The 23,223-nt window shown below is 39.5% G+C and overlaps 1 protein-coding gene across 9 annotated transcripts in view; it reads right to left on the bottom strand.

Annotated features, from left to right (window-relative positions):
- Positions 1–23,223, bottom strand: part of PTPN13 (protein tyrosine phosphatase non-receptor type 13) — a 221,784-nt gene that overhangs the window by 10,108 nt on the left and 188,453 nt on the right. For all 9 annotated transcript variants that reach the window (XM_061420713.1, XM_061420709.1, XM_061420714.1 and 6 more), the window contains 5 exons: positions 12,833–12,926; positions 11,977–12,114; positions 11,792–11,880; positions 3,802–3,857; positions 703–806 (listed from right to left, as the gene is read on the bottom strand). In XM_061420713.1, the coding sequence (XP_061276697.1) occupies positions 703–806; positions 3,802–3,857; positions 11,792–11,880; positions 11,977–12,114; positions 12,833–12,926 (481 nt within the window). The remainder of the gene's footprint in view (positions 1–702; positions 807–3,801; positions 3,858–11,791; positions 11,881–11,976; positions 12,115–12,832; positions 12,927–23,223) is intronic.

Genomic DNA, 23,223 nt, shown 5'->3' with positions numbered 1-23,223 from the left:
GAGTGAAGGCTAGTTGTGAATACAAAATTCAATCATACGAAATAGCTGCAAACTTTTACAGGACTGAGTGTGAATGCAACAGGAGCTCAGAGGCTGGAGAGATGAACCTGGGCTATAGGATTTGAGCATTTCTTTTGATACCAACAATCTACCTAAATTAAAAAAGTATTAATTCAACTTGTTTAGTTTCTTTCAACAATGACTTCAAATTACAAAACCATGCTGTTTCATTATATTAGTATAGCATTTCCTTACATGAGAAAAGAGAAGTTTAACACTAAATGGAACTTTATTGCTCTGTTAGCTCAGATTAAAACAAAGAGGCAGTAATAGGACAGACCAATTGATTTTTGCTCTTAAACATTTTCCTGTCTTTGACCTGTTCTTCCTACTTCGCTATAAATAAAATGTGCTCCTTGACTTATTCCAAGATGGAAAAATTTTTATTTTGTGTTTCTGTGTGTTTATACATCTATTTACATGTTTTATTCCAAGCCACTGACAATTTTATTCTAACAACTGTGCAAAAAATCTGGTCATATAAATGAACGTTGATGTCTGCGTATGTGATTTAATTTTATGTACAGAACCTAATAATGTAGACCTACAGTGAAATAACATCTATATGTTCTGAAAACTGTAATTCTCACTTATTTATTTTATATATTGTTTTTGATTAAAAGTTGCTAATAAATTTCTTGCCTTTATTGGAATCTTCGTGGTCTGTTGTTTCTATTGGCGATTCATCACTTCCCCATGTTATTTCATCATCCTCAGTCTTCTTTTCTTCTGACTTTTGAATTAAGCTATGACAACAAAACACATTTATATTTTCTTCAGTTCTGTCACCAAAATAAATGTAAATACTATGTCCTTGAACCGCACATTTCCACAATTATTATTGAATTTAGTAATGTTAATAATAATCTATTTAAAAATAGATTATATGATTAAAAAATCCTCAAATCCATACTTCCTAAAATTTATAGGTAGATATAATTAAACTGAGGTACAGATTTTTTTTTTCTTCAGCTAAGATGGCAAAAGAGATGATTCATTGTACACACATTGCATTCAGCCACAACTGAGAAGAGAATTAGTCCATAAGATCAGAGGTCCAGGGTAAAGGACCAAAAGGGACCGTTTTGATATGAGCAAGGCGGGTCTTTCCAAGGTGGTCAAGGCAACCAGAATGGCCACAGGTGTTCCAGATCCATCGAGACAAGTTCTAGATAGTAGGCAGGCAGTCCAGCAGTTTGTACCAGCATCCCTGGCCTCTGGCTTCCCTTGTCTCTGCTTCTGTGGCTTCCGTGGGTGTACACGTTTACTTGGATCTCTGCCTCATCTTTCTTCTTTTGTGCTTCAGCCTGCCCATTTGCTGCTTCCTTCACTTCACTCTCATGGCACAGAGGTTTCTCAAAAGATGGTAACTAAGACTGAGAGCCAGATTGCTTAATATAGTTCACATCATGTGCTTAAATAAACCCCAAGTCTTTGGTTAAAGGAGTCCTCTTGGGGATGGAGAGGTCATGGTTTGTATCCACCCTTCGTTGTGGACCAGGGATTACAATTATGTAAATAAAATGATTCTTTAATTACAGAAGTCCCAACTGATGGACCATCTTTTGCTACAAAAGGAGGCTAAGAGGACACTCCTGTATTTGCTGTTGTTTAGTCACTAAGTCCTGCCCAACTCTTTTGCAACCCCCATGGACTGTAGCCCGCCAGGCTCCTCTGCCCATGGGATTTCCCAGGCAAGAATACTGGAGTGGGTTGCCATTTCCTTCTCCAGGGGATCTTCCCAACTGAAAGATCAAACTTCCATCTCCTTCTTGGAAGGTGGATTCTTTACCACTAAGCCACCAGGGAAGTCCTCAGTATAAAGATACTGTGTGTGTGTGTGTGTGTATGCACGCACGTGCTCAGTCACGTCTGACTCTTTGTGACCCCATGGACTATAGCCAACTAGGGCTACAGTCCTGTATTTGGGTATTCACTTAATGTAATAAAATTCAGCACAAGTTCTCATTATTCTAGGGGTACACAGCAGAAGCCATCTCCTTGGTAAAATAGGTGGCTAGAAAAGAGAAGCTACGTAGAAGACAAGTGTTTAGTGATAAGATGAGATAACAAAGGATAACACAAAGGCCAGAGTACACTTTTTCACTTTCTGATGCTCAGGGGAACAAAGCAGAGTACATTTGTCTGATGGCACTGTATACATCATTAAGGAGGACATGTACTAATGCTCCTGAAACATCATAACAGGATAGCAACTATGCTGCTTTTATAGTGGACACTTTCCTCTGCTCCGACTAATTGTATATCGCAATTAACATATAATTTGCAAGCTCTGCATCCATGAGGTCTCTCTGGTCTTCCAGTAAGTTCATGTTGTCTGGAAGGATATGTTTTGCAGCTCCTCCCACCAGGATTGTCCCTTCTTTCTCATTCTTTTGAACAGCTGCTTAGTATTTCATTGTATGCTGCTGCTGCTACTAAGTCGCATCAGTCGTGTCCGACCCTGTGCGACCCCATAGACGGCAGCCCACCAGGTTCCCCCGTCCCTGGGATTCTCCAGGCAAGAACACTGGAGTGGGTTGCCATTTCCTTCTCCAATGCATGAAAATGAAAAGTGAAAGTGAAGTCGCTCAGTTGTGTCCGACTCTATCGACCCAATGGACTGCAGCCTACCAGACTCCTCCATCCATGGGATTTTCCAGGCAAGAGTGGGGACCAATTCTTAGAAATAAAATTGCTAGGTTGAAGGGAATGTATCAGTACTACAGTTCTTTGAACACATGACATCTATCATTATAGGACACACTGTTACTTAGTTTACATTAAGAAAGAAATAATATCAATGACTATAATTTTATAACCCTTCATGATTTCAGAGATGTTAAAATTTCAAAAGTGCTTCCAAGAACTGGGAACATGTTAAAAAAATCTATGTGTTAATAATGTTTTCAGTTGCCACTTGAAGAAGTTATATACTAATTTACTCTTCTTCTCCCTCGCCTGCCAAACAGGGAAAAGCCTATGTCTTACAGATATTGGTAGTTGGCCCAGATATCTGCTAATCCTTTAAGTATAAAACCATGCACTTCTACATTAATAGGGTCACAAAGAGTCGGACACCACTGAAGTGACTTAGCATGCATTAACTTTACTTAGTGAAAAATTCACTGTCAATTTGTATATAACTCCCTTCGACTGCTTGGTTATCATTTAATATGAAGCAAAATTCACATACAATCGCTTTGCTGGCCAACAATATATATAATTTTTCCTGATACATCATTTAGTGTTACAAAATAAAAAATCTTACATTAGAAACTGTTTTCAACAGGAAAAACATTTGTGGGGGGTTAAAATGTTTCTTACCTGCTTTGGTTTTATTTTACTTATTTTATTTTCTTACCTGCTATGGTTTTATTAAAGAATGAAATTTATGAGGTGTAGAAAAATAAGTTGCCTATAAATATACCAGGAGAAGATACTATTATCACTGTATCTTCTTGTAGACCCTTCTTGAATTCTTTCTGATGATGAAGAGAATATATTGCCTTTTTTTTGAGCAATGTTATAATAAACACATTGTCACATGTCACTGGAACCGCCTTATAACAACATTTTTAAAACATTTAAAATTTTCAACTGTAGTTTCATAATTTACCCAAGTCTCATTTTATAGGAGAAGATAAATTAACTTAAAAATCAACATCTAAATGGAAATCTTCAGAGTGCTTCTAAAAAAAGAATGAAATTGTTATAGATACTTGAAAATTATTTTCTTACCTTTCACTTTTACCTTTTTCTTCACAATGTTCTTCACAGCCATTCATTTTGGTAGACTATGATAAAGAGAAATCAATATCAAAATAGCCTACTATAAAAAAAAACTATCTTATATAATGTTCAGTTTTTTCCTATTAATTATTGCCAATGTTTACTGTTATCGTTCATCCTCATGTTACAAAGACAACATGATAATTATTGCTGGCTCCATTTACCCATCTTCACATTCATTTTGTTTTTTCATTTCTTACATAGGGGGTATGAATGTACAGAGATACGGAAAAAGAAAAAGGAAAACCTAAAGTAATGACTGTTTACCTGTGCACTTGTGACATGTTTTTAAATAGTGACCAAAACTATCCTAAAGAGAGAGAAATGCAAGAAGGCGAAGCGGTTGTCTAAGGAGGCTTTACAAATAGCTTAGGAAAGAAGAGAAGTGAAAGGCAAGAGAGAAAAGGAAAGATATAACCAACTGAATGTAGAGTTTGAAAGGATAGCAAGGAGAGATAAGCAGGTGTTCTTAAATGAACAGTACAAAGAAATAGAGGAAAACAATCAAATGGGAAAGACTAGAGATCTCTCAAGAAAACTGGAGACATCAAGGGAACATTTCATGCAAGGATGGGCAAAATAAAGAACAGAAACAGTAAGGACCTAACAGAAGCAGAAGAGATTAAGAAGAGATGTTAAGAATACACAGAAGAACTATACAAAAAAGATCTTAATGACCCAGATAACCACGATGGTGTGGTCACTCACCTACAGCCAGACATCCTGGAGTGTGAAGTCAAGTGGGCTTTAGGAAGCATTACTATGAATAAAGCTAGTGGAGGTGATGGAATTTCAGCTGAGCTATTTAAAATTCTAAAAGATGATGCTGTTTACGTGCTGTACTCAATACTCAGCAAATCTGGAAAACTCAGCAGTGGCCACAGGACTGGAAAAGATCAGTTTTCATTCTAATCCCAAAGAAGGGCAAAGCCAAAGAACATTCGAACTACTGTACTACTGTACTTATTTCACATGCTAATAAGGTTAGGCTTAAAATCCTTCAAGTGAGGCTTCAGCAGTATGTGAACTGAGCTCTTCCAGATGTACAAGCTGGATTTAGAAAAGGCAAAGAGCCAGAGATCAAATTGCCAACATTTTGGATCACAGCGAAAGCAAGAGAATTCCAGAAAAAAACCTACTTCTGCTTCATTGACTACATGAAAGCCTTTAACTGTGTGGATCAAAACAAACTGTGGAATATTCTTGAAGAGATGGGAATACCAGATCACTTTATCTGTCTCCTGAGAAACCTGTATGTGGGTCAAGAAGCAACAGTTAGAACCAGACATGGAACAACGGACTGGTTCCAAATTGGGAAAGCAGTATGTCAAGGCTGTATACTGCCACCCTGCTTATTTAACTTATACGCAGAGCACATTATGAGAAATGCCAGGATGGATGGATTACAATTAGAATCAAGACTGCCTGGAGAAATATCAACAACTTCAGATATGCAGGTGATACCTGAAACTCCAGTACTTTGGCCACCTCATGCGAAGAGTTGACTCATTGGAAAAGACCCTGATGCTGGGAGGGATTGGGGCCACGAGGAGAAGGGGACGACAGAGGATGAGATGGCTGGATGGCATCACCGACTCGATGGACATGAGTTTGAGTAAACTCTGGGAGTTGGTGATGGACAGGGAGGCCTGGCATGCTGTGATTCATGGGGTCGCAAAGAGTTGGACACGACTAAGCGACTGATCTGAACTGAACTGAACCACTCTAATGGCAAGAAAGTAAAAAGAGGAACCAGAGAGCCTATTGATGAGGGTGAAAGAGGAGTGAAAGCTGACTTGAAACTCAACATTCAAAAAACTAAGAGTTCACTTCATGGCAAAGAGAATGGGAAAGAGTGGAAACAGTGATAGGCTTTATTTTCTTGGACTCCAAAATCACTGTAGATGGTGGCTGAGCCATGAAATTAAAAGATGCTTGTTCCATGGGAGGAAAGCTATGACAAACCTAGGCAGCGTATTAAAAGCAGAAACATCACTTCGCCGGCAAAGGTCTATATAGTCAAAGCTATGTTTTTTCCAGCAGTCATATACGGATGTAAGAGTTGGACCATAAAGAAAGCTAAGTGCCGAAGAACTGATGCTTTCAAACTGTGGTGCTGGAGAAGATTCTTGAGAGTCCTTTGGACTGCAAGGAGATCAAACTAGTCACTCTTAAAGGAAATCAACCCTGAATATTCATTAGAAAGACTGATGCTGAAGTTGAAGCTCCAATACTTTGGCTACCTGATGTGAAGAGCTGACTCACCGGAAAATACCCTGATGCTGGCAAAGATTGAAGGCAGGAGGAGAAGGGGATGACAGAGGATGAGATTGTTGGACAGCATCACTAACTAAATGGACATGGAGTTTGAGCAAACTCTGGGAAGACAGTGGAGGACAGAGGAACCTGGCATGCTGCAGTCCATGCAGTTGCAGAGTCAGACACGACTTAGCAACTGAACAACAGTTTAAAATCTAAAATTTCCAACGTGTTAAATTATCTTGCCCATTTATTAAAAAATATTTTTTAAATTGAAGTACAGTTGATTTACAATGTTGTTTTAGTTTTTGGTGTACAACAAAGTGATTCAGTTATATACATATAAATGTGTATATATCTATAAACACATATAAAACCACTTTTCCATTATAGTTTATTCCATGATACTGAATATAGTTCCTTGTGCTATATAGTAGGTCTTTGTTGTTATATATTCTATATATAAAAGTCAGTATCTGTCCATCTTAAACTCAGTAATCCCAACTCCCAACCCCTTTCTCCTTTGGTAACCATAAGTTCGTTTTCTTTATCTGTGAGTCTGTTTTTATTTTGTAAGTAAGTTCACTTGTATTATACTTCAGATTGCACACATAAGTAATACCACATTTGCCCTTTTAAAGTAAAGGGTGTCTCTCTAGGGAACACAAATTAATTAGTTCATAGTTTAGCTGAGTCCCAGAGACCCAAGTCTTGAAGAAGCATTTTGCTACACTCAGAAAAAGATGCCAAGTGGAATTTTTACATGGTTAATCTTATGTCTCAATCTTCATCAGAACAAATTATCTTAACCGGAAATTGCTTTCACTTCAAGACTCTGCATTATCTGGCTTCTGTCTGCCTCTACATTCCATCTGGTTTTACTCTCGCCTTCCCTAACTAGACTTTAAACTCATGGGCCTTTCTTGAGCTCTTCAAAATCACTCATCTTTTTTCACTTTTTCCTTACTAGTGTAAGTGTCTTTATTTTCTGAGGACGTTTCCTACCACCCAGGCTAAACACAGTTCTCCTTGGTTATTCTCTTTTCAAGCATTTTCTTTTCTAAACTTCATAGACTTTATCACAACTTGTAATTGCATGTTTATTTGCCCTGTTATAGATATTGTAGAGTTAAAAAGTATCTATAATTAAGTTACTCTGATATCATTTTCAATTGATCTGAGGGAAACACAGAACTTTTATGGAGGAAAAAAAAAAGTAGGCTGTTTTTAATCCACTGACAACTAAAAAAAAAACAAAGCTTCTTAGATCTTATCTGTTTTTAAGAGTTGAAAATTTTAGTCTGGTCTAAATTTGATTTCCAAGTAAAGTCATTTGGATTTCTTATTCCCCACCATAATCCTGATCTAGGAATCTACCATGTGTGTAATCATTTTGCAAAGTATAAAGCCTTTTATAAGAGTAAGGTGTTATTATCAACATTAAAATAACTAGATAAAGCCCAGTTTGACATACACTATATTGATACTTGTATTAACTGATTTCTCACTAATTTTGCAAAGTTCATCTATATATGGTTTGTGTGTGTGTGCGTGCCTGCTCAGTCGTGTCCGACTGAGTGACCCCATGGACTGTAGCCCTCCAGGCTCCTCTGTCCATGGGATTATCTTGGCAAGAATACTAGAGTAGGTTGGCATTTCCTCCTCCAGTGAATCTTCCTGACCCAGGGATTGAATCTGCATCTCCTGTGTCTCCTGCATTGGCAGGCAGATTCTTTACTAAGCAAAAATGGACAGAAGCCCTGACGTCCCTTCTAACCCTGTTATCCCCCAAATAACCCAACAAGTTCAGTTTTGAAACATTAGATGATAATTTACAATAATGCCTATGACTGGCATTCATTCCTTCATTCATAAATAGGACACAGACACTGGCCTGAAGTACTTTACTAAGAGTCACAGTAATCCCCTCCCTTATCTGAGTGGGATTTGTTTCAAAGCCCCCAGTGAATGACGGAAACCGCGGACAGTACTCAACACTGTCTTCTGTTCATGTCTTCCACTCACAAACTGAATGCCTTTTCCATCTTAACTAAGCACTTTCATGCACGGTGGCCATAACATTTGCAGTCTGAAGTGCAACAACAGAACTTGTAGCACAAATTTCTTTTTCCTTCTTCACAATTTCACGGATTTGTTCGTACTACAGATCTAACCTCGGCATATGATTTTTTTCTTCCTTTATGAAGTAGAGAACATTCATCTTTCCACTTAAAGGAAGCACTTATGGCTTCTCTTTGGTGAATTCAAACTGCCAGCATCACTACTCTGGCACTTCAGGGCCATTATTAAGTGCAATAAGTTATAGAAACATAAATAAGTTACATTACACACTTCAATGCTGCAATGGTTGTTCCGATAACCAAGATGGCTACTAACTGACTTATGGGCAAAGTGATGATTTGTGTTATGGGTGGGATGGAGCACGCAAAATTTCATCTCACTACTTAAAATGGCATGCAGTTTAAAATTTATGAATTGTTTATTTCTTGAATTTTCCATTTAACATTTTCTAACTGAGGTTGCCTGTGGGTAACTGAGATCTCTTAAAGTGGAACTGTGGATGGGAGACAGGGAGAGACTATTGTAGTCAAGGGTTGTTTTTGTTCAGTCACTAACTGGTGTTCGACTCTTTGTGACCCCATAGACCACAATATGCCAGGCTCCCCTGTCCTTCACTTCATTTCCCAGAGTTTGCTCAAACTCAAGGCCATTGATTCAGTAATGCCATCCAACCATCTCATCATCTGTTTCCCCCTTCTCCTCCTGCCCTCAATGTTTCCCAGCATCAGGGTCTTTTCCAATGAGTCATCTCTTTGCAACAGGTGGCCAAAGTATTGGAGCTTCAGTTTTAGCATCAGTCCTTCCAATGAATATTCAGGGTTGATTTCTTTTGGAATTGACTGGTTTGACCTCCTTGCAGTTGAAGGGACCCTTAAGAATCTTCTCTAGTGCCACAATTTGAAAACATCTTCAGTCTTCAGCCTTCTTTATGGTCCAACTCTCACATCCATACATAACTACTGGAAAAACCATAACTTTGACTATATGGAGCTTTGTCAGTAATGTCTCTGTTTTTTAATATGCTGTCTAGAGAGATGTGTCATTATGGCCTTAGTTAAGAGATTTCAGAACATATGTTGCAAGGCATATTTTAAATAGTATTATTAATAAAATATGATTAAAGTCAGTATGATTTAAAATATTCAGAAAGCCTTTTACAAAGAGCTTATTGCTATAATTATTAATAGTACAAAAGAACAGCATCTTACGTAAAAACACTACAGCATGATATATTGTGAGCTATCCAATATTTGTGTAGTCATTTTTTTAAGGTTAGGAAATACATACCAAACAGATAAACACTTCCTTTTATTTACACACATCAATTATTTGTAAGTTTTTAATGAAAATAATCAAGTGTATATAAGACTGTGTGTGGGTGCATACATAGTAAGAATCCAAAGCAGCTTGGTTTTGACAATTTTGAAGATGCTCATTAGGAAGTTTAAAAAGACCTGTGAGGGGAAATTATCCTCAAACAATGAGCAAGATCAGACTCATATAGATACAGTGATGCCTAGTTTGAGCAGGCTTATGTATTATTTTGACTATGCCAAAGCCTTTGACTGTGTGGATCACAACAAACTGTGGAAAATTCTTCAAGAGATGGGAATAACCAGACCACCTGACCTGGCTTCTGAGAAATCGGTATGCAGGTCAAGAAGCAAGTTAGAACTGGACATGGAACAATGAACTGATTCCAAAATGGGAAAGGAGTACATCAAGGCAGTATATTGTCACCCTGCTTATTCAACTTATATGCAGAGTATATTATGTGAAACGCCAGGATGGGTGAAGCACAAGCTGGAATCAAGATTGCCGGGAGAAATAACCTCAGATATGCAGACAATACCACCCTTATGGCAGAAAGAGAAGAGGAACTAAAGAGCCTCTTGATGAAGGTGAAAGAGGAGAATGAAAAAGCTGGCTTAAAACTTAACATTCAAAAAACGAAGATCATGGCACCCAGTTCCATCACTTCATGGCAAACAGATGGAGAAACAACTGCAACTGTGAAAGACTTTATTTTTCTGGGCTCCACAATCACTGCAGATGGTGACTGCAGCCAGGAAATTAAAAGACGCTTGCACCCTGGAAGAAAAGCTATCACAAAGCTAGACAGTGTATTAAAAAGCAGAGACATCACTTTGCCGACAAAGGTCCCTATGGTCAAAGCTGTGGTTTTTCCTGTAGTCATGTATGGATGTGAGAGTTGGACCATAAAGAAGGCTGAGCACTAAAGAATTGATGCTTTCAAACTGTGGTGCTGGAGAAGACTATTGACAGTCCCTTGGACTGCAAGGAGATCAAACCAGCTAATCCTAAAGGAAATCAACCCTGAATATTCATTGGAAGGACTGATGCTGAAGCTCCAATACTCTGGCCACCCGATGCGAAAAGCTGACTCATTGGAAAAGTCCTTAATGCTGGGAAAGATTGAGGGCAGGAAGAGAAGGGGGTAATATAGGACGAGATGGTTGGATGGCATCATCCACTCAATGGACATGAATTTGAGCAAGCTCTGGGGGATGGTGAAGGACAGGAGAGCCTGGCATGCTGCAGTCCATGGGGTTGCAAAGAGTCAGACACAACTGAGAGACTGAACAACAACATATTATTTATCCACTATTTCATGCTCTTTTCTTAGTCAGCTGAATATCCCAGAAAATATGAAGCCTTAGTCTTAAATAAGTTTATCATTACATTTTGAAAATTATTTCTTTCTCTGTCTTTTTCTTCTTTTGGCTTAAGGAAATTTGAATAGTAATACTTTGTCTGGAATGGGATGACTTTTTGTTGGAAACATTCTTTTTTTTAGTATTTTTTTCCAGTATGGTTACAGGATATTGAAAATAATTCCCTGTGCTACACATTAGGACCCTGTTGTTTATTCATTCTAAATGTAACTATTTGGCATAGGATGACTCTCAAATGCAACAAGAAAATGAATCTAAGATGATTCCAACTTTTGAGTTTTATTTTCTTAAAAATTTTAACAAATTTATATATGTTGAATACTAATTCTTGGACAGCTTATTTTTATTAGCTTGGATCCAACTAATCTAATGTATTATGAATGAGCCAGCTGCCCAAATCTATTAAAACATGTCTCAATTGAAATTGCAGGCCGATCACAGCAAAAGCCATGGAATAACTGAAAATATATGTTTTCATGATAATTAAGACCAAGAATTCAAGAAAGACAGAAGAAAACAAGCATTCAAGGATAAAAATCAAATTTCCTACCTAGGTTAGGTATTAACTGGAATGGGATCTTGGAATTACCAACTTTTATTTGGTGCAACAATAATAAAGATACCAAAAAAAAAAAAAAAAAAAAGATTCAAGATTTTCGGGCACTTTTTTCCTGAATGGAAACCTTCACCAAAAGAGGTTAAATGATTTAAAGGTAAGTTCTTTCTGCAAAATGAGTAAAAGATATCAGTTCTAACTCTGAGTAACTGAGGTTACTAACCAGCCATCAGGATATTATCTGTAATATTTAGAAGGGAAACTGGTAGGCTGGGAGAGGTAAGACCTTATCAGAGAATTCTAACAAGATACAGCATCACAGTGTCTACCTAGGTATTATCCTCACCTCTGTAAAATCTTCAGGTAAAGGTGAACCATCACAGTATGTATCTTGTGCTCTCTCTTCAGATAACTTCTCATTGGCTTTCAATGCACCTGGGCAAGAGAAATGGGCCAAGAGGAATTAAAATGCTCTGTAGAGGCCTTCCAGTATCCTTTAGGGTACTAACTTACTCATTCTGGTTCATCTACCTGGAACACAGGCATCTCCTGCTGCATTATTTTGGTTTAAAAGATTCTGAGCTTCCTCATCCACAACATCCAGCAAAGACTGGATAACTTCAGCTTCTTGAGGATCATCGTAGTTCTCATCTTCTTGTCCATCAGATTCTTGAAAAACAGTAATCGACATGGGGTTTTACTTTAAAAAATACTGATAGGAGAAAGAGACCATGTGGCACATATAACATGCCAGGTACTTCAAATCTTAAGCATTTACTCCGAAAAAGCATCAACGACAGGGAAAGCATTTTTTACTTCTAGAACTGTTCTGACTCTTAAGACAAAAGGCCACACAAATGCAACTGAATAAACCAAAATCAATGTGTGTGATACAGCTTTTCATGAAATATTAATAATTTAATGTTTTATTTCCCTAAACTAGTCCTAAATTATTAATTTATAAAAGAAACTAAAGAAGGTCAACTAAAGATGTTACAAAGACTATGGATATATAATATATAATAATAGGGCAGCCCAAACATCTTTAAGAAAAAATTTCTGTTATTAGGTAGCTTGTGAGTTGCTGCTTCAAAGAATACAAGAAACATTATCAAATAAAACTGCTCTCTCTTCAAGCAATTAAAAATTGTTTTAATCTTAAGAGGTGAGAATGAATACTGGAAATTTGTACAGTAGTATAGCTAATAGTATTAATTTTATGCTATTCTTTTATTTCTTTGAACAACAATATTTCCTTGTAAAATACAGGAGCATGTAAGGCAAATAAGAAAGGCTACCAATATTTCTTTAAAACTTATTTTAAAGAAATTTCTTTAAAAATTATTAGGGCACTTAGAGTAATTAGATGGCTGATTTCGAAAACTACCTTTGTACAGAATCAGGTTTGCTGATTCCTTCATCTGATAAGTAGAACATTTTCCTTCAGGGTACAAAATTTCAATGATTTCTTCTCCATTAACCTAAAATAAAAAAAAAAAAACAAAGTAAATCATTAGTTCACTATTTTACTAACTTCCGGGATTAGGTAGAGAATGCACATTGGCCCTCCATGTCCTTCTCCCCGTCTTTCTCAGTAGAAAATCCTTCTTCTATCTCCCCACATTGCATCAGCGCTTCCAGGAAATACCAGTGCAATGATACCGGTGCAAAGGGGATGGGCCTTTCCATCATCAAATATGTCTAGAAACACTACATTAAACAACATTAAACCAAGATTTTTATTTCAAGAATTCTCATAATACTAATATAAACTGTGAGTTGTCAAAAGATAAATGCATCGTGTACTATTTCCTAAACTTACTTGACTACATCTCCTAAACTACATCTCCTGTACATCTCCTAAACTTACTTTATGGGACTTATCTTCCATAGAATTTTTTCAGAAAAGTTAAATAGTACTACTAAACTTAGAAGTTGAGGGAAATGGGAAAAAAGTCAATCTTTTTTTTTTTTAATTTTTATTTTATTTACTTATTTATTTTTATTTTTTTTAATCTTTAAACTTTATAATATTGCATTGGTTTTGCAAAATATCGAAATGAATCCGCCACAGGTATACACGTGTTCCCCATCTGGAATCCTCCTCTCTCCTCCCTCCCCATACCATCCCTCTGGGTCGTCCCAGTGCACCAGCCCCAAGCATCTAGTATTGTGCATCAAACCTGAACTGGCGACTCGTTTCATTTACGATATTATACATGTTTCAATGCCATTCTCCCAAATCATCCCACCCTCTCCCTCTCCCACAGAGTCCAAAAGACTGTTCTATACCTCAGTGTCTCTTCTGCTGTCTTGTATACAGTGTTATTGTTACCATCTTTCTAAATTCCATATATATGCGTTAGTATACTGTATTGGTGTTTTCCTTTCTGGCTTACTTCACTCTGTATAATAGGCTCCAGTTTCATCCACCTCATTAGAACTGATTCAAATGTATTCTTTTTAATGGTTGAGTAATACTCTATTGTGTATATGTACCACAGCTTTCTTATCCATTTGTCTGCTGATGGACATCTAGGTTGCTTCCATGTCCTGGCTATTATAGACAGTGCTGCGATGAACATTGGGGTACACGTGTCTCTTTCAATTCTGGTTTCCTCAGTGTGTATGCCCAGCAGTGGGATTGCTGGATCATATGGCAGTTCTATTTCCAGTTTTTTAAGGAATCTCCACACTGTTCTCCATAGTGGCTGTACTAGTTTGCATTCCCACCAACTGTGTAAGAGGGTTCCCTTTTCTCCACACCCTCTCCAGCAATTATTGCTTGTAGACTTTTGGATCGCAGCCATTCTGACTGGCATGAAATGGTACCTCATAGTGGTTTTGATTTGCATTTCTCTGATAATGAGTGATGTTGAGCATCTTTTCATGTGTTTGTTAGCCATCTGTATGTCTTCTTTGGAGAAATGTCTATTTAGTTCTTTGGCCCATTTTTTGATTGGGTCATTTATTCTTCTGGAATTGAGCTGTAGGAGTTGCTTGTATATTTTTGAGATTAGTTGTTTGTCAGTTGCTTCATTTGCTATTATTTTCTCCCATTCTGAAGGCTGTCTTTTCACCTTGCTTATAGTTTCCTTTGTTGTGCAGAAGCTTTTACGTTTAACTAGGTCCCATTTGTTTATTTTTGCTTTTATGTCCAATATTCTGGGAGGTGGGTCATAGAGGATCCTGCTGTGATGTATGTCGGAGAGTGTTTTGCCTATGTTCTCCTCTAGGAGTTTTATAGTTTCTGGTCTTACGTTTAGATCCTTAATCCATTTTGAGTTTATTTTTGTGTATGATGTTAGAAAGTGTTCTAGTTTTATTCTTTTACAAGTGGTTGACCAGTTTTCCCAGCACCACTTGTTAAAGAGATTGTCTTTAATCTATTGTATATTCTTGTCTCCTTTGTCAAAGATAAAAGTCAATCTTTTAAGTATCTATGAAGTTGTTTCATGGATAGTCTTCGATTTAGTGACCTGATCAACTGTTGGCTGTAAAGATTTTCAAATCTAATCTAAATCTCATCTTGGCTCCAAGAAAAGAGCAATGGATTTGTAACTATAAAGTAATTATTAAATGGAATGTAACTTTTAAAATTTAATGGTTAATTGTGAAGCACTTCATGGCATGCAACCTATAAAAAGAAAGATGATTAGGGAAAAAAATGCAAAATTAAGTTGATTTGAATAAATGAAAATAATTTATACAAATAAAAGGTGGTTTGCTCTAAAGATTTTACTTTTTAAATTAAAATGAAAAGGATAGTAGATGCAAGGATAAAGTTATAAGTAGCGGTTGCTGCTGTTCTTTAGTCTCCCAGTTGTGTCCGACTCTTTGCAACCCCATGGACAGTAGCTTGGCAGGTTCCTTTGTCAGCTGGATTCTCCAGGCAAGAACACTGGAGTGGGTTGCTATGTCTTCCTCCAGGGGATCTTTCCGATCCAGGGATTGAAACCTCATCTCCTGCTTGGCAGGCAGATTCTTTACCACTGAGCCATATGAGAAGCCTCAAACAGTGGTTACATAAAGCCAAAAATCTCATTGGGTTATAAAACTCTGTTCTACATGAGAAATTCATAGTACAGACATTAGTATTCCAGGACAGAATATTGTTTGGAAGCCCTCCTGGAAGATTTTAATTCCAACAAAAATGTTTGCAATCACAAATAACAAAAGTTCTAATTTCTAGAGTTTTATGTTAATCTAAACAGAAACTCTACCCTTTCTCCCCTTCAACAACATGGTGATAATTACAAAGAAAATAAGCACTACACAGCACGACTAATACTAGAAATACATGGAAATTCAGTTGCTTCAGCTATGTGAACTTGGAGACCTTCTGAATAAACAGAACATAATGTGTAGCCATGTCTTAATCTACCAACATACAGACACTAAGAAAGTTTTAGTTTTGTGTCCTAATCATTTTGACATGCTAAACCATGTCACAAGTTTGAGACAACACAGCGAGATGAAAAGCATCGAATTTGGGGCTTCTGGTCAGTAAATTCATTATCTCTTCCTGCACTAAACCCAGCTCACTCCCAAATCTTGTTGAGCTGATAAGATTTTCAGATTACTAGGAGGGAAATGCCTCAGGTCTGGATTTTAAGAGGAAAAACATTCAAGTACTGAGGAGATGTGTCTGAGATAAAACAATTCCACAAAATAAAGATGCAGTGTGAGCTGTGTACATTACATGTGTGCGTGCCTGCTCAGTCGTGTCTTGACTCTTTGCGACCCCATGGACTATAGCCTGCCAGGTTCTTCTGTCCATGGAAGTTCCCAGATAAGAACAGTGGAGCGGGTTGCCATTTCTTACTCCAAGGGATCTTCCCTACCCAGGGACTGAAACCACATCTCTTGCATCTCCTGCATGAGCAGGCAGATTCTTTACCACCACGCCACCTAGGAAGTCCCATACATTACATGCCAGAAAGTCAAAAGAAATGTTAACCAGACAAATGGGCACACATGTAGCCTTAAACAAAGAGCTGGAAAGTGGAATTTATTTACATATTAAAACAGTTATGTTAAATCACCTCCAGATTTCTCTATCCTAATCTTAAATGATTCAGGTTCTTTCATTTTATTATGTAGTGAAGCATTTTCAAGTAAGCCTATTTCTTTTGCCACTAGTTTTGCCTCAGTATTAGAGACTTGTCATTTGAGAGTCACTGCTGGTCAATGTTAACCCACTCTTAACTACATCTTCTCTTCTGGATATCTAAGAGACAACCAAAAGAACTGTGCACGTTAATCAAAAAATCACAGCACTAAAGCTATCTATGTAAGTAATTAGCCTATTTAAGAGCTGAATGTGGGCTTCCCTCGTAGCTCACTAAGTAACGAATCTGCCTGCAATGCAGAAGGCCCGGGTTTGATTCCTGGGTTGGGAATATCCCCTGGAGAAGGAAATGGCAAGCCACTCCAGTGTTCTTGCCTGGAGAATCCCATGGACAGGGGAACCTGGCAGGCTACAGTCCATGTGCTCCCAAGAGTTGAACACGACTTAGTCACACCACCACCAAGAGCTGAATGTGTGCCCAGTGATGAAGGGTTACTTGTGTTGGGCTTTCCACTGTGTGAGTTACTTACTAAGTCCTATTGTTGTTGTTCAGTCGCTAAGTCATGTCTGACCCTTTGTGACCCCATGGACTGCAGCATGCCAGGCTTCCCTGTCCTTCACTATCTTCTGGAGTTTGCTCAAGTTCATGTCCATTGAGTTGGTAATGCTATCTAACCGTCTCATCTTCTGCTGCCCCCTTTTCCTCCTGCCCTCAATCTTTCCCAGCATCAGGGTCCTTTCCAATGAGTTGGTTCTTCACATCAGGTGGCCAAAGTATTGAAGCTTCAGCATCAGTCCTTCTGAGAGAGTCATTTCCTAGGCGGGTTGATAAGAAGTCTAGGGGTCCCCAAGGAGAGAGGGGTTTGGAATTCTCAAGGAGGAAGAAAGGACAAACTATTTTTTCCCCCTCTACATTCCTTAGGATTATGTATCCTGCCTGAGACAGTCTCTAGATTAAACCTTCTGACTAATCCTGTTCTCATAAAATGTAAATTATGGGAGTAGGTCTATATGCTGCGAAGTCGCTTCAGTTGTGTCCGACTCTGTGCGACCCCAGAGGCGGCAGCCCACAAGGCTCTCCCATCCCTGGGATTCTCCAGGCAAGAATACTGGAGTGACTTGCCATTTCCTTCTCCAATGCATGAAAGTGAAAAATGAAAGTGAAGTTGCTCAGTCGTGTCTGACTCTTAGCGGCCCCATGGACTGCAGCCTACCAGGCTCCTCCGTCCATGGGATTTTCCAGGCAAGAGTGCTGGAGTGGGGTGCCATTGCCTTCTCCAATAATAATGTATCCTGCCTGAGGACAGTCTCTGGATTAAACCTTCTGGCTAATCCCATTATCTTCAGTTCAGTCCCTCAGTCTGTCCTATTCTTTTCTACCCCATGAATGCAGCACACCAGGCCTCCCTGTCCATCAGAAACTCCCAGAGTTCACCCAAACTCATGTGCATCGAGTCGGTGATGCCATCCAGCCATCTCATCCTCTGTCGTCCCCTTCGCCTCCTGCCCTCAATCCCTCCCAGCATCGGGGTCTTTTCCAATGAGTCAACTCTTTGCATGAGATGGCCAAAGTACTGGAGTTTCAGGTTCATCATCAGTCCTTCCAATGAACACCCAGGACTGATCTCCTTTAGGATGGACTGGTTGCATCTCCTTGCAGTCCAAGGGACTCTCAAGAGTCTTCTGCAACACCACAGTTCAAAAGCATCAATTCTTCAGTGCTCAGCTTTCTTCACAGTCTGACTCTCACATCCATACATGACCACTGGAAAAGCCACAGCCTTGACTAGACGGACCTTTGTTGGCAAAGTAATGTCTCTGCTTTTGAATATGCTATCTAGGTTGGTCATAACTTTCCTTCCAAGGAGTAAGCATCTTTTAATTTCATGGCTGCAGTCACCATCTGCAGTGATTCTGGAGCCCAGAAAAATAAAGTCAGCCACTGTTTCCCCATCTATTTGCCATGATCTTAGTTTTCTGAATGTTGAGCTTTAAGCCAACTTTTTCACTCTCCTTTTTCACTTTCATCAAGAGGCTTTTTAGTTCCTCTTCACTTTCTGCCATAAGGGTGGTGTCATCTGCATATCTCAGGTTATTGATATTTCTCCTGGCAATCTTGATTCCAGCTTGTGCTTCTTCCAGCCCAGCATTTCTCATGATATACTCTGCATAGAAGTTAAATAAGCAGGGTGACAATATACAGCCTTGATGTACTCCTTTTCCTATTTGGAACCAGTCTGTTGTTCCATGTCCAGTTCTAACTGTTGCTTCCTGACCTGCATACAAGTTTCTCAAGAGGCAGGTCAGGTGGTCTGGTGTTCCCACCTCTTTCAGAATTTTCCACAGTTTATTGTGATCCACACAGTCAAAGGCTTTGGCATAGTCAATAAAGCAGAAATAGATGTTTTTCTGGAACTCTCTTGCTTTTTGATGATCCAGCGGATGTTGGCAATTTGATCTCTGGTTCCTCTGCCTTTTCTAAAACCAGCTTGAACATCTGGAAGTTCATGGTTCACGGATTGCTGAAGCCTGGCTTGGAGAATTTTGAGCATTACTTTACTAGTGTGTGAGATGAGTGCAACTGTGTGGTAGTTTGAGCATTCTTTGGCATTGCCTTTCTTTGGGATTGGAATGAAAACTGACCTTTTCCAGTCCTGTGGCCACTGCTGAGTTTTACAAATGTGCTGGCATATTGAGTGCAGCACTTTCACAACATCATCTTTCAGGATTTGAAATAGCTCAACTGGAATTCCATCACCTCCACTAGCTTTGTTCGTAGTGATGCTTTCTAAGGCCCACTTGACTTCACATTTCAGGATGTCTGGCTCTAGGTGAGTGATCACATCATTGTGATTATCTTGGTCGTGAAGATCTTTTTTGTACAGTTTTTCTGTGTATTCTTGCCACCTCTTCTTAATATCTATTGCTTCTGTTAGGTCCATACCATTTCTGTCCTTTTCGAGCCCATCTTTGCATGAACTGTTCCCTTGATATCTCTAATTTTCTTGAAGAGATGTCTAGTCTTTCCCATTCTGTTGTTTTCCTCTATTTCTTTGCACTGATAGCTGAGGAAGGCTTTCTTATCTCTCCTTGCTATTCTTTGGAACTCTGCATTTAGATGCTTATATCTTTCCTTTTCTCCTTTGCTTTTCGCTTCTCTTTTTTTCACAGCTGTTTGTAAGGCCACCCCAGCCAGCCATTTTGCTTTTTTGCATTTCTTTTCCATGGGGATGGTCTTGATCCCTGTCTTCTGTACAATGTCACGAACCTCTGTCCATAGTTCATCAGGCATTCTATCTATCAGATCTAGTCCCTTAAATCTATTTCTCACTTCCACTGTATAATCATGCTGCTGCTACTGCTGCTAAGTCGCTTCAGTCATGTCCGACTCTGTGCAACCTCATAGACGGCAGCCCACCAGGCTCCCCCGTCCCTGGGATTCTCCAGGTAAGAACACTGGAATGGGTTGCCATTTCCTTCTCCAATGCATGAAAAGTGAAAAGTGAAAGTAAAGTCGCTTCAGTCATGTCTGACTCTGTGCAACCCCATGGACTGCAGCCTACCAGGCTCCTTTGTCCATCGGATTTTCCAGGTAAGAGTACTGGAGTGGGGTGCCATTGCCTTCTCCTGTATAATCATAAGGGATTTGATTTAGGTCATACCTGAATGGTCTAGTGGTTTTCTCCACTTTCTTCAATTGAAGTCTGAATTTGGTAATAAGGAGTTCATGATCTGAGCCACAGTCAGCTCCCAGTCTTGTTTTTGCTGACTGTATAGAGCTTCTCCATCTTTGGTTGCAAAGAATATAATCAATCTGATTTCGGTGTTGACCATCTGATGATGTCCATGTGTAGAGTCTTCTCTTGTGTTGTTGGAAGAGGGTGTTTGCTATGACCAGTGCATTCTCTTGGCAAAACTCTATTAGTCTTTGCCCTGCTTCATTCTGCACTCCAAGGCTAAATTATGGGAGTAGGTCTGGTGAGGTCTTTACAACCTCCAGACATTCTTTTAATTCATTGGAGAGTATATAACTCCATCGCTAACACTAGCAAGCGGTACTCTTTCCACCCCCTTCTGATGTCTATGTCAGAAGCTTTCTCTGTCTCCTTTATAAACTTTATTACACAAAAGCTCTGAGCGATCAAGCCTCGTCTCTGGACTCGGATTGAATTCTTCTCCTCTGGAGGACAAGAATCCCAGCGTCTTTGTGTGATTCAGCAACAACCTTTCATCTTGGGGGCTTGTCTGGGATCCTTCAGGACAAGGTAAGGATGCTTGGAGCTCTAGTTTTTGTTCTCCTAGTGAACATGTTTTCTGCTGTACTTTACTAACTCTACGGTGTTTTGCGTGAACGAATGAAACACCCTGCGTGAAGCAAGTGAGGAGCCCTGCTCTGCGGTTCCATGGTGACCTCATACGGCTTATGGCAGAAACCTGTCAGGGGTTTATACCGACCTGCCAATGCCAAGAGGCACCCAACATCTCCTTCGGTGACCGACCAGAAATGGGCAAAACATGTGGACTGAACTCTCCTTTCTCGGTCAAACTTTTCGGTCTCTTTGACCATTTCATAACTCCTTGGAAATTAGAAGTACGAATCTAATCTGTTGGATCACAGACTTCCAAGAGACTTGTGAAAAAAAAAAAAAAAAAGAGAGACTTGTGATTTATGCTGGTACTGTGTACTATGACTTAGGTCCCAAATTTGGATTGGTAGCCAGGAAGCACCTAGCCTCACTAGAAATCGAAAGTTTGGAAGTTAGATGGAGCTCTGGCTACAAGAGCATCTCTGAGGTTAAAGGTTACTCAGATTGGAACTAGGTTACTCAGATTGAAACTACAATGGGTTTTTTTCCTTTGGTAACACTGGCTCTTAGTGGGCCAGAGGAGGCTCTTATACTGGTGTGGTGATGCTTGGAAGAAACATTTCAGTTTTACGTTTTTATCAGTCTTATTGTGGTCAGAATATACTCAGGGTCGTGCATAGGCACTCAGGTGACGAACGTTTCTCCCAGCGGTTTAGCCTGGGAGGCATTTCGGAAGGTTACTCTGATTGCACCCCGGGTGGCCTCAGAGGCAAGCAAGGTTTTAATGGTGAGGAGCTGGACGGCAGTTAGGGATGCCTTCAGGTCTACCCCCGGTGCATCTCCACCACGTCTCTTTGTAGAACTGGGAGGGACGAGTAGGTCGCCTGTGTCAGTAAGGGACAGACTAAGTCTGACTAGGGAAGGAAAGCTTTGGTGTAAAGTCTGTCTACACCCCCATTTAGAGCAGGGAGGGACGTCTCCGGTAGAAAGATGGCCCTGGTCCCTTTTTTCCTCTCTTATAGATGGGAGCTAACAATTCCAGCCTCACTCCTTTGAACTGTATCCTGAAAAACTGGGATAGATTTGATTCCCAGGGCTTAAAGAAGACACACCTGGTCTTCCTACATGATACTGCGTGGCCACGGTATCCAATGGAGGATGGCGAAGGATGGCTGGTTGGAGGGTCTCTTAAGTATAAAACTGTTTTACAATTAGACCGGTTCTGTAGAAAACAAGGGAAATGGGTAGAAGTAGCCTACGTGTTGCCCTTTTTCTGTCTGCGAAATATGCCAGACTTACGTCCTAAGGGTACAGATTTGTCACACCTTAGTCACCCTAAGGGTGACTCCTCCAGCTCCCTCCAGTCCTCCTACTTTGCTAGATGAGATGGAAGACAGGAGACAAAGAGATAAAGAAAAGCAGGTTTCTCCAATCTATCCCTGGGATCATATGCGCAGAGCAGCCAGAGAGACTGAGGAACAGCCACACAAGCTGTTGCCTCTTCATGAAGCACCCACTGGGAGAAATAATCAGTCTATGAGAGTTAATAAGCCTTTTTCTTATCATGAAATACAAAGAATCAAGGAGGATATAGGAGACTATTTAGAGGACCCAGAAAAATATATTAGAGCTTTTAAAGGTGTTACTCTGCTTTATGACCTTACTTGGAAGGATGTGATGTATATCTTGGGACAAATGCTGACTCCCTACTCAAAAACTCGAGTTTTGGGAAAAGCGGTCACTTATGGAGATGAATGATTTGATAATGAATCAGTAGGGAAGAGGGAGGACGAGATAACCACCCTCCCCACTGGGAATCAGGTGGTCCCAACTACAGAACCAGATTGGGACTACAACACAGCTAAAGGAGGATGGGATCAGAGTCATTTTGTTAGGTGTATTCTTGAAGGACTCAGGCAGGCGCGTTCTAAGCCTTTAAACTATGGCAAATTGGCAAACATAGAACAGGAGGAGAAGGAAGCTCCTAGTAAATTCCTAGATAGACTGAGAGAAGCCCTTTGAAGATTCACTGAGATTGATCCCGAAAGTGAAGAGGGAAAAGTGATCTTAAAAGATAGATTTCTCACTCAGTCAGCTCCAGATATCTGCCGTAAGCTACTGAAATGGGCGTATGGACCAAATCAGTCTTTAGATAATCTGTTACAACTGGCTCAGACAGTCTATTATGGTAGGGAATATGAGGAAAAGAAAGGCAGAAAAAGACAAAGGAAAAGGCAGAAGCCCTTGAAATGGCTGTTCTTAAACAGCCTGAGAAAAATGCCCAGAGGGACCCAGGTGAAAAGGGATGGGCTTGCTATTACTGTGGAAAGGAGGGGCATCTGAAGCGGAATTGCCCTCAGGCACCTAAGCCACCCCCAGCTCCATGTTCGGTCTGCAAAG

This window comes from Bos javanicus, chromosome 6 (assembly GCF_032452875.1).
Source record: "Bos javanicus breed banteng chromosome 6, ARS-OSU_banteng_1.0, whole genome shotgun sequence".
NCBI classification, from domain to species: domain Eukaryota; kingdom Metazoa; phylum Chordata; class Mammalia; order Artiodactyla; family Bovidae; genus Bos; species Bos javanicus.
The sequence above is the reverse complement of the archived record's forward strand: the minus strand, read 5'-3'. Positions and strand labels throughout refer to the sequence as shown.